General features: G+C 40.6%; 1 protein-coding gene across 3 annotated transcripts; it reads left to right on the top strand.

The window, feature by feature from the left end:
* Positions 1–1,152: 1,152 nt before the first annotated feature.
* On the top strand, positions 1,153–20,392 carry RBSN (rabenosyn, RAB effector). 3 transcript variants are annotated; one of them, XM_069083872.1, is made up of 12 exons: positions 1,153–1,352; positions 2,415–2,707; positions 6,186–6,323; positions 7,605–7,705; positions 9,165–9,210; positions 9,311–9,472; positions 10,667–10,911; positions 12,020–12,090; positions 14,841–14,927; positions 15,476–15,578; positions 16,001–16,105; positions 16,468–20,392. In XM_069083872.1, the coding sequence occupies exons 2-12, from the start codon at positions 2,560–2,562 to the stop codon at positions 17,596–17,598; spliced, it is 2,337 nt and encodes a 778-aa protein (XP_068939973.1). In that variant the 5' UTR covers positions 1,153–1,352; positions 2,415–2,559; the 3' UTR covers positions 17,599–20,392. The 3 variants fall into 3 exon arrangements, with proteins under 3 accessions (XP_068939973.1, XP_068939974.1, XP_068939975.1); XM_069083873.1 differs by having other exon boundaries at positions 1,153–1,419; XM_069083874.1 differs by lacking the exon at positions 1,153–1,352 and adding an exon at positions 1,722–1,929.
* Positions 20,393–22,352: the final 1,960 nt, after the last annotated feature.

Below are 22,352 nucleotides of genomic sequence, written 5' to 3'. Positions count from 1 at the left end.
ACATAGTTATATATGTGAATTTATACATATACAACTATAATTATATATAAAACTATGTTACTATATAACTATATATCTATAACTAAATAACTACATATAATATATAACTCTGTATAACTACATAACTATATATTTAACTATATACCTACATATAACTATATAAAAACTATATAACTACATAACTATAAGAATTATATGTAACTATAACTACCTAACTATATATAACTATGTACCTACATATACCTATATATTTATATAACTTTGTAACTACATAACTATAGATAACTACTATTATATAACTATGTTACTACACAACTATATATAACTATATATATGAATATCTACATATAATTACATAATTATATAACTATAAACAGTTACATATTATATAACTACTATACATAACTATATTTAATTATATAACTACATATAGTGGCAGCTAGGTGGCATTAGGCTTGGAATCAGGAAAACTCCTCTTCATGAGTTCAAATCCAGCCTCAGACATTTACTAGCAGAGAGTTGCTGGGCAAGTCACTTCCTTGTTTGCCTCAGTTTCCTCATCTGTAAAATGGGCTGGAGAAGGAAACGGCAAACCCCTCCAGTATCTCTTCCAAGAAAACCCCAAATGGGGGTCAGGAAGAGGTGGAGCTGAATGTGTAGGCCTACTACACCTGTAAACATGTCTAACTAGAAGTACCTATCCACAGAGTTGTCTACAGTGACGACACCCCTCTACTATAACTCTGCATCTAAAACTCCATCTAACTGTAAGACTAGGTAACTACAGCTGCAATGATGTGCCTGTACACATCTGTCATCACGCCTATATAGCTACAAGCCCCCATAGCCATACGCCTCTGTAGAATTACGTAACTACATAGAGAGCTGCGCAGAACCACGCTCTAACTACACGGTCACCATGTGCCTATACATAATTATAGACTGCAGAACCAGAGGCAGTAACCATATAATTACAGAAGCACATGTGTGTGGATAGATACACAGTTTCCCCATCTGTAAAATGCGGCTGGGGGAGGGGCTGGCTTCTACCTGATTCTCTCTTCCTCTTCCCCACTCCCAGTCTCCCATTCTTCCGTGGCGCCTGCGCAGATGCCCATCTCACGCGACTCTCGCTCCGCTCCCTCCCCGCCTGGGGTGACTCGATAGCTCGGTGCTCGATAAATGCGTGCCTGCCCTGCCTGCGGCGCAGGCTCTCTTGCCGAGGGCCGAAAGGATGGATGTGTGATGGCCGCTTGGGCCCAGCGAGAGGGGAGAGTGACTGAGAAGGGGCGAGCCGCCCGGCCCCGTCAGTGGCACCGGCCCGAGCCAGGGACCCCCGCCAGCCCGCAGCGGTACTGAGTGCGCCCCTCCCTCCCTCCCCGCATCGCATCGTGGCCTGTTCGGGGAGGGAGGCGGGAGGTGAGGCTGGAGGGAGGGGGAGGGGAGCTCTGGGAGGAGGGAGGGGAGGGGGCGTGTCGGTGCTAGGGTGTCTCTGTGGGGAGGGGGGGAGAGGGAGGGTCCGGCCGTCACCACTCCTTTAGCTCTGGGCTGGAGCCTGGGGAGGGGGCAGGGGGCCGCGGGAGGGAGGGGGCTGACGGTCCTGGCAGCTGCTGACCGATGGGGTCCTCCGCGTGTGCCTGGGGCGCTCCGGGGGCCCCCCGTCCGAGGTCCGGCCGGTCCGGCGCCGGCCTCGCCGAGCTCGTTCCGGGCCGGGAGGCCCCCCGAGTCGGCGCCCTGTGTGGGTGGATGGGGATCCGCGTCCCCTAGAAGGACTAGGCTGCCCACCCAGTGGGGCGTGGGGCCCTTGACCCCGGGGGTCTCTTTCCACGGAAATCATAGGATTTGTATGTAACGTGGACGTGCCGAGGGTCCGGAGGCAGCGCGCAGGGAGCGGGCTGATTTAGGCTGGTCTTTATCTTTCCTTCTGAAGTTCAGTGTCTTGAGCTTTTTATTTCATTGGGTGGCGTCAAGGATTGGATTTAGTCCAGATCGGGGTCCTCCGGGTGCGATCCGAGGACTCGTGGGGATCCCCGGAACCTCTGGAAGGGGTATCGGAGCTCACACCTGCTTCCACATTAAGCTAAGACTTTGAAATGTCCAACTGCAGTAAATACCGATATGTATGTGACCAGCGTGAACACAAGCTCTTCGGGGCCTCCAGTCTTTAAGGGTGTAAAAGGATCCCGAGGCCGGAGAAGTCTAGAAGCTCCGATACAGCTCACGGGTCACGTGTTTGTTTATTGGGGTCCTTTGGGTTATGTCGGGCCCGTGCCTTTGTTGCAGAGCTTTCAGAAATCACTCTTGTTCTGAATTCTGATTTCATGTCAAGCGCTCTTGCGAATCCTTAGAGGTACAAATGCATTCTGGAGGCCAGTGGAGCTACTTCACCTGGCTTTTCCCCATTTATTTTTCAGGATTCTTAAATTGCTGACACGAAACCCCTCATGGAGGGCATAAGGCTCTCCTGCACTGCCTGCTTCTCTAAGCTAGCCTCCTGGGGCAGCCTGTGCTGCTGAGCTCCTGTGCGGCTCCTCGTCCTCTAGAAGTGATAGGACCGTCATGGCATCTCTTGATGATCCTGGGGAAGTGAGGGAGGGTTTCCTTTGCCCTCTCTGCTTAAAGGACCTACAGTCTTTTTATCAGCTTCAGTCACATTATGAAGAAGAACACTCCAGTGAGGACCGGGATGTCAAAGGGCAGATAAAAAGTAAGAAGCTACTGTTTTCATTGGACTGTGGGGCAGTGAGAGGTAGAATGCTTTGATATTTCACATCACAGGCTTTGTTTTTGTAGTCATCAGCTGGCACTACCTTTGGTTCTGTAAGCCTGTAAGTATTGCTAGAGAGTAGAATTCCTTTTCTATTTGACAGTTTTCCACTTAATCTAATGAGCCAGCAAACTGTTCTCATCAGGGCAGCTTGCACACAAGAGGAAATAAGATGCTAATTTTACATTTTATCTTTACAAGATTCTGCATAGGGTGATGGAGGGCGGGGAGGTAAGAAAGGGTGGTGATGGGAATGGGGGAAAAGCAAATATATTCCCTAGCACAGAGAGGCAGCATGGCATAGGGTATAAAAAATTGGCTAGAAGACAAGTTCGAGTCTCATCTCTGACACCTACAGCCTGGAGGGTGGGGGGAGCAGCAAGTCAGTTAACTTCTCAGTGCTCTACGTTACTCTTAAGTCTGGCAGAGAAGTTGGCAGTGAAAGTGCCAGCCTGAATTGGTGGAAGAAGTTTCTGACAAGGAGCTCCCTATACCAATGGATTCACTGACCTCTTCTCTTTCTCTCTCCTTTCCCTAACTATATATTGACCACCATATTGTCAAAATACCAACAACAAAGTATTCGTTAGGATCACGAAGGATGATTTGACTTCAGACAGAGCAGAACTAGAGTTGCTGGGGGGAAGAAAGCTTTAAAAAGAATGTGATCAGTAACATCTTTAACCTGGCGATTTTGGTTCAAGGTCCTTAATGCCATTTTACAATGTGTACCTCTATTCTCTACAAAGAAGTAGTGTGTAGTGATGTATGTCTGTTCCTAGTTTTTGGTACTTGATACAACAGACACTTCCATAATATTCATCCACTGGTCACTGAGAGTGTGAATTGGGCCTAGGGTTATATATTAGATTATTGGTAAGATTTATTCTCATCATATCGCCTTTCTGCTTCCTAGTGTCATTTTTGATAAAAATTTACCCAGAACTTCCCAGAATTTTTTTGGGGGGGAGTTAGACAACAACAACAACAAAACATTCTTAGATTGTTTCATTTACACTCTGTCCCAGAAAAAAAAGTTTGTTTATATCTACAGAGTATTTCAGGTGATTTATTTAAAATAGATGAAATGAGACATTATTTAAAGGAACCCTGAGAATCCTTTAAATTTCCTCTATTTTCCCATTTTGGAGTTTTAATTTTTATATAGTTAAAAGGTTAGTTTATAAAGTCCTCTAGAGGTCCCAGGGAGTCTTTTGTAGAATGGAAAGGGTGACCTTTGTGTGGACCCAGCTTGACAGATGTTCCAATTTTAGAAGCTAACAATCATGTTTGTGACACTGAAGGTTAATGAAAGGCCTTGTCAGAGGATACCACACTTTTTCTTATATCACAAACATCACAGGGCTGGCTTAAGAAGGTTAGCTTAATAACAGATATTGAACTGAAAGGGGCTAATTTTGGATCTGCTACACCTGGAGTTCATGGAAAAGTTATATGGCAAAGTAGCACCAGTTGTTGATTAAGAAAACTTCATTGTTGTATGGACCTTTGGGTTTTGATTTATTGACATGGACCTAGTTATCATAATGGTAATTTTGCCTAAATAGGGGAAGGTGTAGTGTAGAGTTGAGATTGCCTCTCAGTTATTTTGGAAAAGATGATTTAAAAATAAATACAGTAGAATTATTTCTAATTAGCTTCCTGATGAAGGGCCACACCCATTTTGAGAAGTTTACTAGGAAGTATTTCAGGGACACTCAATAGAAATGAAATGGTACAGTCTTTCTAGAGTGGAGCCATCTAGCCTTGTTTGCAAAGTGCGTTAATATTTCCAGTTTTCAGCCTTGCAACTTTTTGTTCATTTTTGTCCTATAACCTTTGCCTCGTTATTAGTAAGGATGATCACAGTACTTTTAAAACAGCTTTATTTAGTTCTTATGGGCCTTATTTTTCCACCTATTTGAAAAAATACTGTAGGGTGACTGATAATTAGGATGATTGCTTTATTAGCATCACTATATCAAAAAAAGAAGTTTCTATGCCATTATCAGTCATATCAGTTTTACCAGCTGGTCATAGCTGCCTTTATGCAGGCTTTAGAAATTCCAATATTTCCCAGATGTTTTCTTGTAAAGCATCTAGAGCTATGGAGGTGGACTGTACACCATTTGTTGCTATTAATATATCTCCAAAAATACTTTATATTACTAGAAAGACTATATTAATCCTATCATTTTATTTTAAAATTAACATTTAAGTAGATATCAGTTATAATCACCAAGAGGAAGTTACTTTTAAACAAAGCAATGGAGGTAGAATTTCTTATTTGAGATTTTGAACAACATCTCTGTGGCTATAATAGTGTTGGTATGTTAATTATTAGTTTATTCATAAGACAAATATATATTGATTGTCTACTATGTACAGAATACTGTGCTAGTGAGGTGTTATGGGGAATACAAAGGTGAATGAAACTGTGGTGTCTGCCCTCATGAAGTTTACAGTCAAGTTGGACAGATAAGATGTGTATATAAGTAAAATACAAGATAGATTATGAAATTGCAGTAATGGACATCCAAATTTCTATAATTCAGAGAAGGGACAGATGACTTCTGGCTGGGTTGGGAAGTTCAGGGAAGGACTCATGGAGGAAATAATAAGCAGTTTTGATTTTTTTTTTATCTTATTGAAAGCATTTAACTTAGATCCAGTTTCTTATTTGGAGAAAATCTTAGGGGTGACTAGATGGCTTAGTGAATAGAGCACCGGCCCTGGAGTCAGGAGAACCTGAGTTCAAATCCAGCCTTAGACATTTGACACACTAGCCATGTGACTTGGGGCAAGTCACTTAACCCCAACTGCCCTCCAAAAAAAATCTTAGAAAAACTTAAGGAAGATTATTAAAATATAAAGTTTTTGAGGGCAAGTATACGCCCTTATGTTTAATATGTATGGAAAAGGTTTGTATCTTTGGAATAGATCAAAGCAAGAACTCTAAAGGTACAAAGTGCTTTACTACATTAGTAAAGATTTCATATCTTAGCACTGGAAATCAACTAAATCAACTAATTCTCACCATTTATTAAGTGCTCAGCTTATTTAGTACTCCTAATAAATGTATTTATTATATTTGTTTATTACTATATTTTAGCGTTGATTTTGGCCAGAAAAATTTTTAATGGAATTAACCAAAGTTTAATTTTTTTAACTGCTAAATAATAATGTATTTTTAAGTAGAATGTTTTAAAGAAAATTCTAAAACATCACTTGTCTTTCTGTAATGATATGTTTTTGTCTCTCTGTCCCTTTTCTGATCCTGTTGAGATACTTAATGATTTTATATCAGGCAAAATAGTTTTAAAATATGACTTTTTTTCAGAGGTTGTCTTCAAAACTTGAATCTTATTACGTAGGCTTTAGCAATTCACTTGTGTTACTTGGTTCATTTTTTTCCAAGGTCTTGTCCAGAAGGCTAAGAAAGCAAAGAATAAATTGTTGAAAAGAGAAGATGATCGGTCAGAGGCTGGGACACAAGGATATGAGTCTTTCAGCTATGGAGGGGTAGATCCATACATGTGGGAACCACAGGAACTTGGTAAGAAAAGGCTCTGTTCCAGTACACCGAGGTAGCAACTTGTGTTGATTTTTACTGAGATGTTTAATGACAATATAACTACTGATTTCTTTTTCAAATGAGTTATACTTCACTAAGCTGAAGAAGCCCCAGTATGATATAGCCTATAGTAATTAATGTTGGTTATTAGTGGTATGTTTCCCAGGTACATTGTACAGTCTTACCACAGGAGGTATTACTCTGAATTGTAAAATTGTAGATTAAAGTACGAATGAAGATAGAAATTTTACATGGAGATGGGGAGTATGGGGGGGAGAGAACCTGCCAGAATCCATTCTAAAATAAGTCAGATTTGAAAGCCTAAAACAGCCCATTAGAAACCCAGATACAAAACTGTAGCCATGGGAAATCTATTAGATAATTAATGGATTGGCTCATGATTGTTCGCAAACAGTGTTGGAAAATCAGGTGTGTTTTATGTTCTGGAAGTTGATATTCACCGAGGTAAATATAATTTAAATGAGCTTATAGTATAGTTGGGAAAATGATGATAAGAATGCTGGCATTTATGTAACTTCAAGATTTTTAAGGCATTTTGCATAATTCTCATTTGAACTTTATAACAATCCTGTGAGGTATCTCTATGTCACAGGTAAAGAAATCAAGGCAGCTCAGAGATGCCTGTGGTCACACAGCTGGTTCATTTCAGATATACAGAATTTGAACTAGGTCTTCTGGATTTTAAGTGCAGCACACTATATACTTGCTGCCTCTGGATATAGGTATTTAATCACTGACATACAATTCAGCATATGATAAAGAGTTAAGTGATTGGTACCAGGAGGTTAAAGGAGGAAGAACTCTTGGAAGGAAATTTTCATTATAACTTAAAAGTGGTCAGGGAAACATCATGGAGATTTGTTTAAAGGAGATCATTGAGGAATTTTAGGGGGAAGAGCACGAACAAGGATTCAGAACTATGAGGGATTAGACTAGCTTGTCCTACAGTAAAGTTTGTGTTGGAGTAGTATGTGATGACGTTGGATAGGAGGTTGGGGCCAGACTGTGGTGGAGAGACCCTCTTTGGATGCAGGGTTATAAGAAGATAATCACTGGAGCTAGTAAGCTCAGAGCAGATGTCCTGTTTCCAATTTAAATATTGCTAAAAACCTAGGTATTTTTGTCTTTAAAATTTGCGTTTAAAATTTCATTGGAATTGAGATAGATAGTAAATACAGTGTAAAGAAATGAGTAGTTTCCTATACATAATTGATATTATTTCTTTTCTCTCCTGTCCCTTAGGTGCTGTGAGAAGTCATCTTTCTGACTTCAAAAAACACCGAGCTGCCAGAATTGATCACTATGTTGTCGAAGTCAATAAATTAATAATCAGGTTGGAAAAGGTAAGAATTTTCCCCTTTTTTTGGGCAAATATATATGTAGATTTGGTAATAGAGGCAAGGAAAAGTTAATGTGCCAGTGTATGATTTGGGTGACTGGTGCTAATGTAGAAATATTTCACTTCAGACTCAAGAAGGTTATGATATATAATCACTGGAATTTAGCAATAATAATAATAATAATAGCTAAGTGTTTTATATATATTATTATATATATAATTTATTTCATTGGAGCCTCACAACAGTTCTGTAAAGTAGGTGCTATTATGCCCATTCTACAGATGAGGAAACTGAGACTGAGATAGAGGGGTTAAGTAATTTGCCAAGGGTCACTTGGTAAAAAATAGGCTGATTTTGCTAAAGGATTTGCTTCATGCAGCAATGTTAGCATGGTATAGCAGAAAAAATACTTGGAGTACTGGACTGGAAATTAGGGGACATGACTTCTAGCCTTGGGTCTGTCACCAACTAGCGTTGTGGCTTTGGACAAGTCTTAAATTATTTAAATGACCATATTAATTCAGTTCTATCTACAGAATGAGGGAATTAGACTATACTAGATACTTCCCGTAGGTCCATTTTGTATAGACAAATTTGACAGATTTGGCTTCTTTTTTCTGTTTTGTGTCTAAAACCGTCACCAATAACAGTTTTTTTATTAAAAAGCTTTTTAGTTCTCCCAATTGCTTTTCCTTTAGGTGTCCTAATTGATAACTTTGTAATTGGTTATATTATGTTGTTTCATCTGAAGGGTGGGACCCTGAAAAACCTTTGGAATTAGGAACTTTTTCTGTGAGGACTTTTTAGACTGGGATATGTACATCATGCAGTAACACATTTTTACATAGACCATTCTGTTGTTTGATATGAGAGCTCTCCTCTGCTTTTTTTTTTTTTTTTGCCTTAACTTCAGTGCTCCAATGATCTGGTCTCATCTGTGTGAATGCTCTCATTACCAGAGTAGATACCAACTTTTCTACAACTTAATAAATGGGTTATAGGTGTTGCTGTGACCAAAAAAAAAATTGCTTGCAGCTAGGTTGGTGATGAAGGCTGATCCTTATATAATACATATATACTTTCTATCTTTGTTTCCTAAAAATCATTTATTTTCAACTACATGCACTTATTGGCCTCTATGCAAAAATCCTTGTGTATTTTTTTTTAGGAGGGAGGGAGGGATGAGGAGAAGACAGTCTCAGTTTGCCAACTGAGAAATGGAATTTGGGTATAGTGGGAATTATTATGGGGAAGAGGTTACCCTGTGTCCGCAGGGGACATAGAATTGACTGCAGAAACCACTTGAATCTGTTGAACAGAGAAGTAATTTTTGATTAGGTGGTTATAGATTACAGACAGAATTCTGGGGACAGTTGAATTGTTCTAACTTTCATAATGATTATCTTAATTAAAGTATGCTCATTACCTGACTTCTTCCATCTGGAACCATTTTCTCTGATAGCTTACAGCCTTTGACAGAACAAATACTGAGTCTGCTAAAGTAAGAGGTGGGTTCAGAATGTTTTCCAAGTTCATTTGTCATATATGTATTTGACTGACCAAATCAGTTTCAAGGATGCCATTTGTATTTTTGGTTTTCCATAAAAGCGATAGAAAAGTCGGTTGTGCCATGGGTCAATGATCAGGATGTTCCTTTCTGCCCTGACTGTGGAAACAAGTTCAGCATCCGTAACCGCCGTCACCATTGCCGCCTTTGTGGATCAATCATGTGCAAGAAGTGTATGGAGCTGATAAGCCTTCCCTTGGCAAGTAGGTAACATGGGATGGATGAGGTGTTTTTGTTGTCCTTTGTAGCTAAGATGATGGTAAAGAGAGTGAAGGAGTAGCTGTGTTGGCCATTCAGGTTGAACTTTATGGGGGACTCTACCTTGCTGAGTACATCTTACGTTTAGAGCCTTGTCATTGGTGGTCCAGATTTAAGAACTTGGTTTTATATTTGGATCCTTCCATTAGGATCAGGAATGCATACTAACCAGATAAAAATAGCTAAAGAAGAGAACAGTGTTTCTTAAAAGTTAATTGATTGATCAGATGCTGCTGATCTTTCCTTTGTGTATAATTGGCAAGAATGTACCTTGCGCTTTTTTAATGGTAGAAGAGAACTTGAGAATTTCATAATTGGGTAAGCCTGCTGGTTTCATCCTGTCTTATTCTAACCTTCTGCACTCTTCTTTCTGAGACAAAGTACATACTGTACTTGAGCTTTCCTGACTTTGAAGGAAAACTACTCCCCATTTATTTGTTTAACATGTTACATTTATTGTGGTCCTACAATGCTTATGCTGCTACAATGCTTATGCTGAGAAATGCTTCCTAGCCCCTAGGAATTTAGGGGAGATAAGACATGGAAAGAGAGATGATTGTACTAAGGTGGATTGTAATGAATTTCATTAGAGGAACAAAATACTATCGGGGTTCAACCAGGTATAAGGAGGGTGGTGATTAAGGAAACCTTCAAGAAGGTGGTATTTGAGGAAGTTTTTGAAGAATGGCTAGACTTTTGTCCTTGAGATGAGAAGAGTAGTCCATGAGATAAAAACAGTAAGAGCAAAGGTGAAGAGGTGGGAGAGCATATATTCAGTGAATACTGAATAGTTCATTTTGATTGGCCTGTAGAGTCAAAGGAGATATGGCTAAAAAGTAAATTGAGACAAGACCAGAGAAGATCTTGAATGCAAAGCTGAGAAGTTTATTTGGATTTTATTTAGTGGGCAGTGGGGAGCCAGGCACAAGTCTAGCCTATGACCCCCATGAAGTTTATCACAAAAGCTGAACTGGGGAGGCTGGATTTGAATAGTACATTTGTTTTATTGTAATTGAACTACTTGGAAAACTTTCAGGTCCCAAATATGAATGCACAAGTGTGAAACTTAATGAGAATGGGAGAAGGGGAAATCTGATTTAGGGTCATTACTGAATTACTTGTGATTTGTGTGTTTCTAGGCAAGCTCACCAGTGCCAGCAAAGAGGCCTCCCTGACCTCCCATACAAGTCCCAACCAGTCACCTAATAGCGTCCATGGTTCTCGAAGGGGCAGCATCAGTAGCATGAGCAGTGTTAGCTCTGTGTTGGATGAGAAGGATGATGAGCGGATCCGCTGCTGTGGACACTGTAAAGATGCCTTGCTTAAGAGAGAGCAGCAGATTGATGAGAAGGAGCACACTCCTGACATCGTGAAGCTCTATGAGGTGGACATTGCTCACTTTCTTGGGCTGTGGCCAGAAGGATGGTGGTGTATGCTTCTTGGTTGTACCCCAGATTCTTTAAGCAGCAGGTTCCTCTCTTCAAGTTATTCTGGATTTCCGGTGCAGGGTTGGGGTCCTGTTTCTAGCTAAGCTTCTGGGTGTGTTGCAACATCCTGAGTTTCCTCACTTTGCCAGCTTGTGACTAGGAAAGTGAATATGTTGGTGACAATGATAAATGGTGGCAGGATGGCTGGGATGCATGGGAAGAAGAAGGTGATGGAGGGCCAGAGGCATGGCTGGATGGAGGTTTGGCTCTGGGGGAATGTTCCTGGTTGTGGGCAGAGATTAAGGAACACTGGGCCAGAGGACTGATTATGAGATGCTGGGGTGGTCGTGTTTAAGGTTGCCCACATACCTCATTTCTCAAGGTTATTAATGATTCCAGTAGCAGACAAGCTTGTGGTGTGGTCTTCCCTGTTTGTACCACCCTTTGGTGCAGAGAGAGCTGAAACCCATCTGCCAGCAGTTGCACTTCTCTTTCTAGGGTTTGTGTTTTTTGCATTGAAAACATTTTTTAAATCCTTGTGGGAGGAAATGCTGTGTTAATCACTGTATGGAGCTGCAGATTTCCTTTTTTTCTTTTTTTTTGGCAGAAAAGGAAAATTGGCCAGTCTGTCTCTTGTCGTGGACTTTATTACTTCTGTTACTTTTTAACTCAGCTTTTTTTTTTTTCTGTAAATAACCACTCAGATTTTTACTCCCCTTTGATAAAAGGTGAATAGGGACTCCATAATTTTTCTTCATAATCTTCCTGCTTCAGGGTGGGACAGGAGCACTGGAAATGGTTATTGTTGAGGAGTGACAGAATCAGTTCTTCCATGCTGCTGAACAAACTAGTTTATCAATTGAGTCATCTCTGCTTTACTCAGGGCTACAAAACTCCTCCCGTTTTCTTCCCCTGTTGAGTCAGTTGGTAAAGAAATAGCTTTTGTATTCATCATGGGTGAAATTGGCACATTTTAGCCTCTTGACCTAGATCTGTTTGTAAGTAAATTTTTCTTGAAATGGAAAAATTCCATTCCTCCCCCCCCTTTTTCTTCCCCTCTTTCAGAAACTACGAATTTGTATGGAGAAAGTTGACCAGAAAGCTCCTGAGTACATTAAAATGGCAGCATCACTGAAGTAAGCCACCTTGCTATCTATTTTCCTTGTTGGTAAGGTGGTACATTTGGGTTTTCTATGTTAGATAAAGTTCAGTACTTGAAAACTAAAAATTTTATTAGATCAGTTAATAAGAATAATAATAAAAAACTATGTACAATTAATGTGTGTGTTTGTATGGGGAAGTACTACAGCATAGAATGGCTCATGAATGTTAAAGCTGTAGGGTGCTTAGAGGTCATTTATTCCACATTCCTTTATTTTACAGATGGGGAAATTGAGGCCTTTAGAAATGATTTGTTTACAGATATCATATGGATTAAGAGCTCACCTCTTTCCACACTCTGTTGCTGTGGACTTTGTGGCCCCTGGAGACATTCTTCCCCTGCCTCTCCCCAGCCTCATTTCCCTGCTTCTCATCTCACCAAAGTGTCTTAGTAGGGAATAGGGTCCTTCGTGGCAAGGGATGATGGGAGAGAAGGCACATCCTGGCATGCCTTCTTTCTCCTTGCTGCTCACCATTGTGCTTCCTTTTCCTCTTGCCTTTGTCTGTTGGTGTGCTTGGTAAGAGGAGGAAAGGAAAAGGTGCAGGGAGAGGGAGAAGAGATGAGAGGTAAGGAGACTGGGAATGTTCTTCTGCCTTTATTCTGCACCACTTACCCCTGCCCCCTTTCACTTCACCCTCAGAAGCATCTTCAGCCCTGAGACTTTTTACCATTTCTGCTTCCAAGTCTTCCCTTGCTCCATCCTGGCTTTGCTTTTTTCTTGTCACAGTTCTTCATTCTTCTCCACCTCTAGGTCCCTTGACACCCATCCCTTACCTTTCCCTAGTTTCCCCTTTCTGGAGGGACAAAATAAGTGTGGATGAGATTTTTTTTTATCTCTTCAGATTGACTCTCTAATAACTAATGTCTTTGGAGAACTGAAAAAAGACTTTTAGTTCATAGGTCACAACATTCACAAAGGCTATTTGCAAGTATAAAAGACTCAGAGAATATCAAAAGGGCATCTGTTCCAACCCCTTATTTTATGGCTCAGGGAGGGGAGGAGCTGGTACTAAGACTCAGGTCTCCTAATTCTCAGTATACTCTTCTATCACATCATGAAATATATATAAATCCATTACACAGATTTATTTATAAGTCTAAAACTCCCATTAAAAAAAAATAGTCAGCTTTGCCCTCTAGGCCATAAAATGAAAGAAAACTGCAGCCTTTTTGGGTTTGCTCAGCATAAGCTCAGCATAAACTCAGCAAGTAGTAGCTGAGTCGCCATTTTCAAGCCTTCATTAGCTGGAAGATCTTTGAAATGTGTTTCTTTTTCTGCAAGCAGGACATTAACAAGCTAGATTTTTGTTAAGAGGAGAACAGCCAGAATGTCAAAGACTCTAAAAACCATGTCATATGAGGAACATTTGAAAGAACTAGGGAGGTTTAGCCTGGAAAAGAACAGACTTAGGGAGACATGATCATTCTCTTAAAGGGCTGCCATGTGGAAGAGTTGACTTGTTCTTTGAGACTCCAGTGGATAGAACAAGAATCAGTAATAAAAAGTATACAAAGGTAGCTTCCTTCTTACTAATGAAAGCTGACCAGCTCTAGAATGAGCTGTGTTTATACGTGGTGAGCTTCCCCTCACTAGGAGTATGCAAGGGAGGTTGGAGAGGGCCTTCTTTCTGTTGGACAAGAGGTTAGATTAAGTCAGACTCCACCGCTGTTCCAGCTCTGATAATTGATCCACATTTACATAGCCTGAGTCTTGCACAATACTTCTTCACAACTCTGAGGCACTTTGTTGTTCACCCGTTCCAGTTATGTCCAACTCTTCATGGCCCGTTTAGGGTTTTCTTGGCAAAGACAGTGCAGAGGTTTGCTATTTCCTTCTCTAGCTCATTTTGCAGATGAGGAAATTGAGGCAAGTAGATGAAGTGATTTGTCCAGAGTCATACAGCTAGTAAGTTTCTGAGGCTGGATTTGAATTCAGGATGATGAGTCTTCCTGATTCTAAGACCAGTGCTCCATCCACTGCACCATTCCCACTGTGATATTAATGCTGGTCTTAGTCTTTATGTTACGTCACACCATTAGTTACTGTCAGCCAGGATTCTAACACAGACGTCCTGATTCCACCTACCTTCTTTCTATCTACCCTACTGTTTCTTACTAGTAGCATGCACTGCCCTGATTAGGCTTGTTTCTAGGCTGGGCAGCCTCTAAGAGGGAAAATAACAGTTTCCTTCAAATCTTATTTACTTAAATGAACTTGTTTCAGAGCATCTCTCCATGTGTCTTATAGGACATCATGTAATTTTCTAGCTTTAACCCAGCTCAGGGAGGCAGTGTGATGGGGCATTCAGGAAGCCTGAGATCTCTTTTTAGCTTTACCTTACATAATTCTGTATAAGTTCTCAGAAAACTCAACTTCTCTGGGGCTCAGTTTTTTCATCTGTAAAATTGGCATTTGGATATGATCCTTTGAGTTCAAACTAGATCACTTAAATTTTGTTTTTATGGATTTTGTTTTAAGGCCTAAGCCTGAGTATATTCCACTAGGGGGTTATAAATTGAAGGCTCACTTCTAAAATGATTAGTCATTATTTACTTTTCAGCAAAGAAATTCTACTTACATAAAATATATTGAAACATCACTTTCACCTTGAAATTTTCCTTCGGGTGGTTCATTTAATGATGTTACCTCTAATTTTTTATGTAGTTTTTTTTGTTGTTGACAAGATGTGATCTGATGTAGATGAATGTATGCTTTCTCCTCAGTGCTGGGGAGACGACCTACAGTCTGGAACATGCTAATGACCTCCGAGTGGAAGTGCAGAAAGTGTATGAGTTAATAGATGCTTTAAGGTAAGGACCATTTGGAGGGAGGTGTCAAGAATGAGGCACTTAGGCTATAATTTAGTTGCTGGTCTGCGTGGACGGTGTTCTGCACTTAATTAAACGTTATAAGGCCAGTGAAAGGAGTGCTTTTCTGGTGTTTGTGTGCTGGCAGTGTGTGCCATTAAAAGTGAAGATAAGCACTTTCATACTTTCATGTCCTGACAGCTTCCAATTAGGTGCTTTGTAAGAGTGCTCTTTGGCTTATGAATAATGAGTTCCCCACACACATACCTTGGGGCTTTTGTTGTCAGGAAGCAAAGAGAGCCTGTGAGATGTGGAGGGACACAGCTAGCTATCCATTGGGAGAACTGAGACAGTAATAACTCCATTGGTCAGTGTTGCATGTGTGGTTTGAGTGTCTGTATGTCTGGCACTGTTTTCCAAGTGCGGAATGTCTGTTGTCATTATTGGTTCCCTCCTTTGCTCCCTCAGTTGCTCTTTGCGAAATAAGCTTCTGCCTTTGTGTTTTCATTGATGGTGAAGCACATTACATTAATGTGTTTATTTTAATTCAGTAAGAAGATTTTAACACTAGGCTTGAACCAGGAGCCTCAGCCACATCCCAGAGCTTTGCAGCTCCAGAGAATGATAAGATATTCAGCTACGCTTTTTGTACAGGTAAAGCCCTACTCTTAGCAGAGCTGTTTTCAGGCATTTTATTGCTAAATGTTTTTTCATCAGTGTGGCTGTTCCTTCAGAGACAGAAATGCTTTAACCATTCTCTGGGGAGTTCAGTGACAAAATTCTTAATTATAAGCGGAAGTGTAGAGTTTTAGTAATTTATTTTAAAAAGCTTTTTGAAAGAGAAATAACTTACGTATGATTTGTATGGTTTTGTAAGGAAAAGACTTCTGTATTTGGAAGCAGAGATTTAAGGTTAAATGTTTTCGTTCCAACTGCTGATATAGTTAATGTCTTTGAATTCCCTCTATGGTCTAAGGGAGGCTATACCTTGTGTTCAGAATCTAAGGTCCCTTACAGTTAAGTGTTTATGTTCAGCCAAATAATTTTATTTCAAAGGAATCTGTGATTCTTTGTAGGAAAAGTTACTTGGTTTGATGTCACTGCCAACCAAAGAACAGTATGAAGAACTAAAAAAGAAAAGGAAGCAGGAAATTGAAAGGAAACTGATCATGGAAAGACAGGTGAGGCCCGTGATTGGGGGTTGGCCCGGTTTGTGCTGCCTCTTTGGGAGTTCTTGGTTGTGGTGCCCATGTTAGCACTCCTTCTCATAGACTTAGGGAAGCAGATAAGCTCACTCTTTGTTTTCTTGTTCTCCAGCTTATGGGGTTTTCCCTTACCCATTCCTGTTTTCTACCCTTGCCTTCCCAGTCCCTAGAAATAGATCATATAAATGTAGTCATTTTTCTCTTTCCCCACATGACTGTGATTCACTTGTATAAAACATCTTTGACTGTGGAACTGGCAGGAACCTCCAAGGTGTAGTCCAATGTGATAGCTCTGGTGCAGGACTTACTGTTTGTTTTCCTGCATTTGCACTTTTTAGGCTGCCCTAGAATTACAGCGAAGGTCGGAAGAGAGGCAGAAAGAATTGGCTTCTCGAGGCACAGTGAATGGAGAAGAGACTTTTGTCCAGAAGGGTGCTGTGAGGAAAGCAGAGGGCTGGCTTCCCATGTCCAGTGGGCCAGGCCAGAGTGAGGAGTCAGACCCACTCCTGCAGCAGATCCACAACATCACATCTTTCATCAAGCAGGCCAAGGCAGCTAGCCGGGCTGATGAAGTACGCATGCTTCAGGAGAACCTGCGTCAGCTCCAGGATGAGTATGACCAGCAGCAGACAGAGAAGGCGATTGAACTGTCCCGAAGGCAGGCGGAAGAGGAGGATCTGCAGAGGGAGCAGCTGCAGGTTCTTCGGGAGAAAGAGTGGGAGAGGGAACAGTCCCAGGTAATTGCCCAACACTCACAGACTCATTCTTTAGACTTCAAAGACAAGCTCTTTCAGCAGGAATCTGGAGGGGAACCTCAGAACCAGACAGCACATGTTTTGGACCGAGGTCCCTCTTTGGTCCGAAGCAATGCGGCTCTTAAGAGCCCTTCTCCCAGCTCAGGCCAGGAGCCAAATAAAGAGAAACATGTATTCTCTATGCTGGGTCAGGAGACGCTGCAGCAGAACATTGGGGTGCATCCAAATGAGGCAGCTTCTCTGAACCCCTTTGAAGAGGAAGAAGTCTCTAGTCCTGGAGATGAAGGCTTCACTAACCCATTCGCTGAAGATGGTTCTCATGGAGGTTCCTCGCCTCATTCAGGTGTCCCCAGTGTTAAAAAAGAATATAACCCTTTTGAAGATGAGGAAGATGAACCCATTGGCGATACAGATGGCCCCACTCTCAATCCCTTTGAAGTGGACGAGCTTCCTTATCGAAAGCATTCTAGCCCTCCTACTCCTGGCAACCCATTTGGGGAGCCAGTGTCCACCAACCCCTTTGAGATGGATGATAGTGAGACTGAGGGAGACGAGCTCATAGAGGAGGAGCTGCTTCTCCAGCAGATTGACAATATCAAGGCATACATCTTTGATGCTAAACAGTGTGGCCGCTTGGATGAGGTGGAGGTGCTGACTGAGAACTTGAAAGAGCTGAAGCAGGCGTTAGTCAAGCAGAAAGAGAAAGCTCACTGACGGAGGAAGCCCAGGAATGCCGCCTGTCTGGGGGCCCCGCAATGCAGTAGAGAGCAGGAGTGGATGGGGGCTGCACGTGGGGCATTCATTGAGAAAGGGAATCTGCAATTTTATGCTATGCACTTTCACTGAGGCGTTTCCACTAACTTAATAAAAAGGGGCACATGAACAGGTGAGTGAGCATTCAGTTGCTATTTTCCTGTTCATGTATTTTTTCCCCTTAAGAAGGGATTTAAAATAGTCACCACAGAATTAACTAAATGCTGTGCGGGTCTGTGGGGGCCAGAGTAGAACTAGCTAAGGTCACACGGGTCAGTTTTATTACTTCTCTTTTAATCATTATGCAGTATTACAGGGCAGCCTTAAAAACTGGCCTTCCATTAACCCAAGTGCAGACCTTGGTTGTGCTGAGGCAGAGGTCTGGGACCTCAGTGGGGATAGGTCACATTAAAGCTCCATCATGTAGCTTACTAGAGCCCAGCTATTTAAGCAGGCCAAATTCCCCGGCACTACGGCCTGTGTCCAACTTTGTAGTTGTTTACTCTAATAGAAACATTGAACATGATACTAGAGACAGGAGACCTTTCAACAGTTCTCTTTTTAGGGTATTTTGTGGAAACATTTTGGGGGGGGAGGTAGGAATGAGGGGTGAGCAATGGAATGTTAAAATTCCTAACTAGGCCTTGCCTCTTCTTGTTTCTGAACCCAAAGTGGCTTGCACATCCCAATGTCAGCAAGTCGAGCCCCCAGCAGTTGGTTGCTACTGTTTGAAGGCAATGAGGGATAAGCTTTTTGGTCCAAAAGCACCATCCTGAGGAAATAAAACCCTAAAACTTTCTTTATATGTAGTGGCTGATATAATGATGATGTATGTATTCTTTGGGAATCCTTGCCATGGAACTTGGAAAAAACCACTGCTTATACTTAGGCCTCTTCTAGTCCTTATGGGAAGGGAGTATTTTCTTGAAATGGAGGAAGAGTGCAGATAACTTTTGGGACAGACTGGTCAGCTTCATGCATTCCTCCCTCAAGGTAGTGAAGCAGATGAGACATTTTCACAACTGCTTTTAGTATTCCAAGAGTTGTATGTTTTAAAGCACAATATACACTTGTTATAATACAGCTGCATTATTTGACTCGTCAGAGGCCTCATGTCAAGGCTAAAAAGTAGGATGTTTAATTTACCCCTTAGTGGTGGCTATGGAACCTTCTAAAGGTTAAATTTAACGTAGCTCTAACAAGAACTTGGAGCTGTTGCCACGTTCAGATTTAAGTAGCGTTCTAGCATTAAAACTGGGAGTACTGACCAGAAATCGAGTGCCCTTCACCACTCTGTGGGCTGAACCAGTTTCTAGTTTCTGTTATTCTGGTTCTTTGCAAAAGATGGTAAAAGTCATTTTTCTGCTTTTAGTGAGCAACTGTTGCTCATCACTGTTTCTATCATGGAATCTCTTCTAGAAATTAAAAAAAAAAAACAATTGTTGAAGCTCTGAAGTACATTCTGGCCCTGCTGGCCAATGAAAAGGGTTAGAATTGGGAGGAAAAGGCACTTTTTGCCTTGTAATTCTGATTTATTAATGAGGAAAAGGGGTGTGTGTGTGGTGGGGGGGATTTGAGATGGGTGAACACAAATAATAAGTGGTTTAGGGAACAAAGTAGCAGCTGAGTAATTGTTACTGTGTTAATCAGGTTTCAATTTTATGTTACTTAAATTGTGGGCTGTAAACTCTAAAAGGGCCTTTCTGATTTCCAGTGGTATACGTATGTATGTTTAGGGTGCCAGGACTCTTCAAATGAAGGGATAACCTGTCTCGGGTTGTCATTTCTCCATGACAGAAAGTTTCCCAGAGAACCTTCAAGAACTAAATACCTCTTTTCTGTTATAAAGATGCTGTTTTTTCCTATGAGAGGGCTGCTTTAGTTGTCAATTTATATTAAAAGCAATTGACTAAATTTACCCCTTAAATCAGTCATACTGGCAGCAGGCTCTAAACTTCCAAGAGCACTGAAATGCATTTATTGGGAACATTTTAGACTGAGTTTATTGAATGTACTAAATAAAACAAATCCGTTTCCTCACAGAAACAATATTACTCCAAAGCTAAGTTCTTCTGGAACCATATTCATGTGATATATATGGGGTATTTTGGAGATCAGAATTCTTTGTGATTGATCCTTTTCCCTATCCATTACTGCCCCTTAAAATCCACTACCATGTCAGCACAAGGTTGAAGGGTGATGGACCATGGATTGGAAACTAGCTTTAAGCCCTTGCCTTCCTTGTGGATGTTCCACCCCTTTGTAAGCATCTGAGCCAAGACAGTATCATCTCTAAGCAGACATATGAGTTGTGGGGAGCCAAAGGGGCTGGTTTGTTTTTAGCTTCTCTTCTTAAGATTGGAGAATGTGTTAAACACATTTTGGTTTTATATGTCAGATAAAATTGGGTTTCTCTGTATTATGCCTTGTATTTTTCCTGTGTAATACACTAATCAAGCATAGTTATTGTACATGTAGCACCAGTGTATTTTTGCTAAGACACTAATGTGTACTTTTTAGGTCTGCATCATTGTGGTCAGTGTGGTAGACTAGTCCTTGGCATTCAGGTAACAGATCTCAAAAGCTGGAAGCATATTTGTTTGTACTTGGGCCATATGGGGATACAGACTGAGAGCTGAATAAGCCATCTCATTCCTGAAATCATGTAGTGTTGATTTGTACGTTTGCATGCACTACATCACATCCTTGTACTGAAACTTAAAAAAAAAACAGAACAATAAAGTAACAAATTTTAGTGGTTGTGTGTGTTTTAAATTTAAAGAATGAACTATATCTTTTAAAGAATCTCTGGGGGAAATAACCATGAACCAAACTGAAAAAAAATGAAAAACTGCAACAGTGAAAAGACTACTGAGCTAGGAGTTGGGAGCTGGAGAGTGGATAACTAGGTGAGTTATGAAGTACCTTTCCGTTCTGACATCCTAAAAGTCTTGTGTTATCTGCAAGATATCTTTGCTACATTAAGATCATCTGTGCTCACTTCCTACATCTTAACAATTTTAAATAAGTTCTTATTGATGTTTTTTCTTTGCATCACCAGTAACTCTCCCTCAGAGAGCCATCAAATATAACAAATAGTATTTTTTTCAAAAAAGGAAAAAAAAATCAGACTAACTGGTCAATATATTGAAAAAGTTTGAAAATATGTGCAATGCAAAACACTTGTGGAGAGGGGTGGGTGAGAAGTGTCTGCTCTTACCTCTTCTTTTCAACCGTGCTTCCTTGTAGTTCTGCAGGACTCACTTTTTTTTGTGATTCATTGCACTTTCATTGTGATAATTATCATGTATTTTGTTTTGTTGGCTCTGCTTACTTAACTTTGCCTTAGTTTGTGTAGATATTTTCATGTTTCTCTGTATTCACTATATTTGTCATTTCTTACAATAAAGAATGTTCCATTATGTTCATTTAACACGGTTTATTTAGTCATTCCCCAATTGACAGGCATCAATTTTGTTTCCAATTCTGTGCTACCGTGTTTCCCCGATAATAAGACACTGTCTTATTATTTTTTTTTGGAAAGAAAAACACCAAGTTATAGTGTCTGGGTCAAGGGCAAAGAGGTTTGGAGATTTTAGTTACCTTATTTGCACAACTCCAAATTGGCTTCTCAAATGTGCATACCGATTCACTGCTCGACCAAAAATGCATATGCCTCACTCCCTGCATCCCCTTCAACAGTGACTTCCAATCTTCTATCAACTATGCCAATTTTCAGGGTGTCAAGTGAAACTCCAGGTTTGTTTTGATGCGCATTTCTTTTATCAGTGACTTCTTGTTCAGTCATGTCCAACATGTCCAACTCTTCATGACTTCATTTGGAGTTTTCTTGCCAAAGATAATGGTGGGGTTTGCCATCTCCTTCTCCAGCTTACTTCGTAGAAGAAGAAACCAAGGCAAACAGGATTAAGTGACTTGCCCAGGGTCACACAGCTAGTATCTGAGGCTAGATTTTAACTCAGGAAGATGAATTCCTAACTCCAGGCCCGGTACTCTACTGTGCCACCTAAGCTGCCCAAAGTGATGTGGTGGAACAGTCTTTCAAATTGATAAAATAATTTTTTTCTTTTGAGGACTCTTTGTTCATGTCCTTTGACATCTACTGGGAATTGGCTTTTGGTCTTATATATAAATGAACAAGGTATATGTATGTATATGCTAAACCTTTATCAGAGAAACTTTCTATGTATATTTTCCCCCATTTTGGCCACTTCCCTTATCCTAGGCTTATTAATTTTGTTTGTGCACAAGTTTTTCAGCTTCATGTAATCAGTTACCTTTTAATTTTCTGTGTCTTTTCCCTTTGGTTAAGAATGTTATCTCCTCACAGCTGTGAGAGAGATAATCTGCTTCTAATTTTTTAACTGTTTGATCTGTAATATTAAAGTCACATCATTTAGAATATATTGTGAAATATGGTATAGTGTTGATCTAAGCCTCATTCCTGCCAGGCTGCTTTCTAGTTTTCCTATCAGTTTTTAGCAAATAGGGAGTTCTTTTCTAAATACTTTTTTTAGGTTTTTTTTTTTTAACACTGGACCATTGAATTCCATTTTGAATTTCCTACCTCTAAATTTTGGCCAATAGAAGATATTTTTGATAACCGCTATCATTTGGAAGTGCTATTCACTCTTTTCTTAAATTTCTCCTGAGACTCTAGATCTTTTGTTTTTCCAGCTGAATTTTGTTACTAT

The sequence above is a fragment of the Petaurus breviceps genome, unplaced genomic scaffold, assembly GCF_028583685.1.
Source record: "Petaurus breviceps papuanus isolate PSGF00001 unplaced genomic scaffold, PetGlider_PUasm1.0 174, whole genome shotgun sequence".
NCBI classification, from domain to species: Eukaryota; Metazoa; Chordata; class Mammalia; order Diprotodontia; family Petauridae; genus Petaurus; species Petaurus breviceps.
The sequence above is the reverse complement of the archived record's forward strand: the minus strand, read 5'-3'. Positions and strand labels throughout refer to the sequence as shown.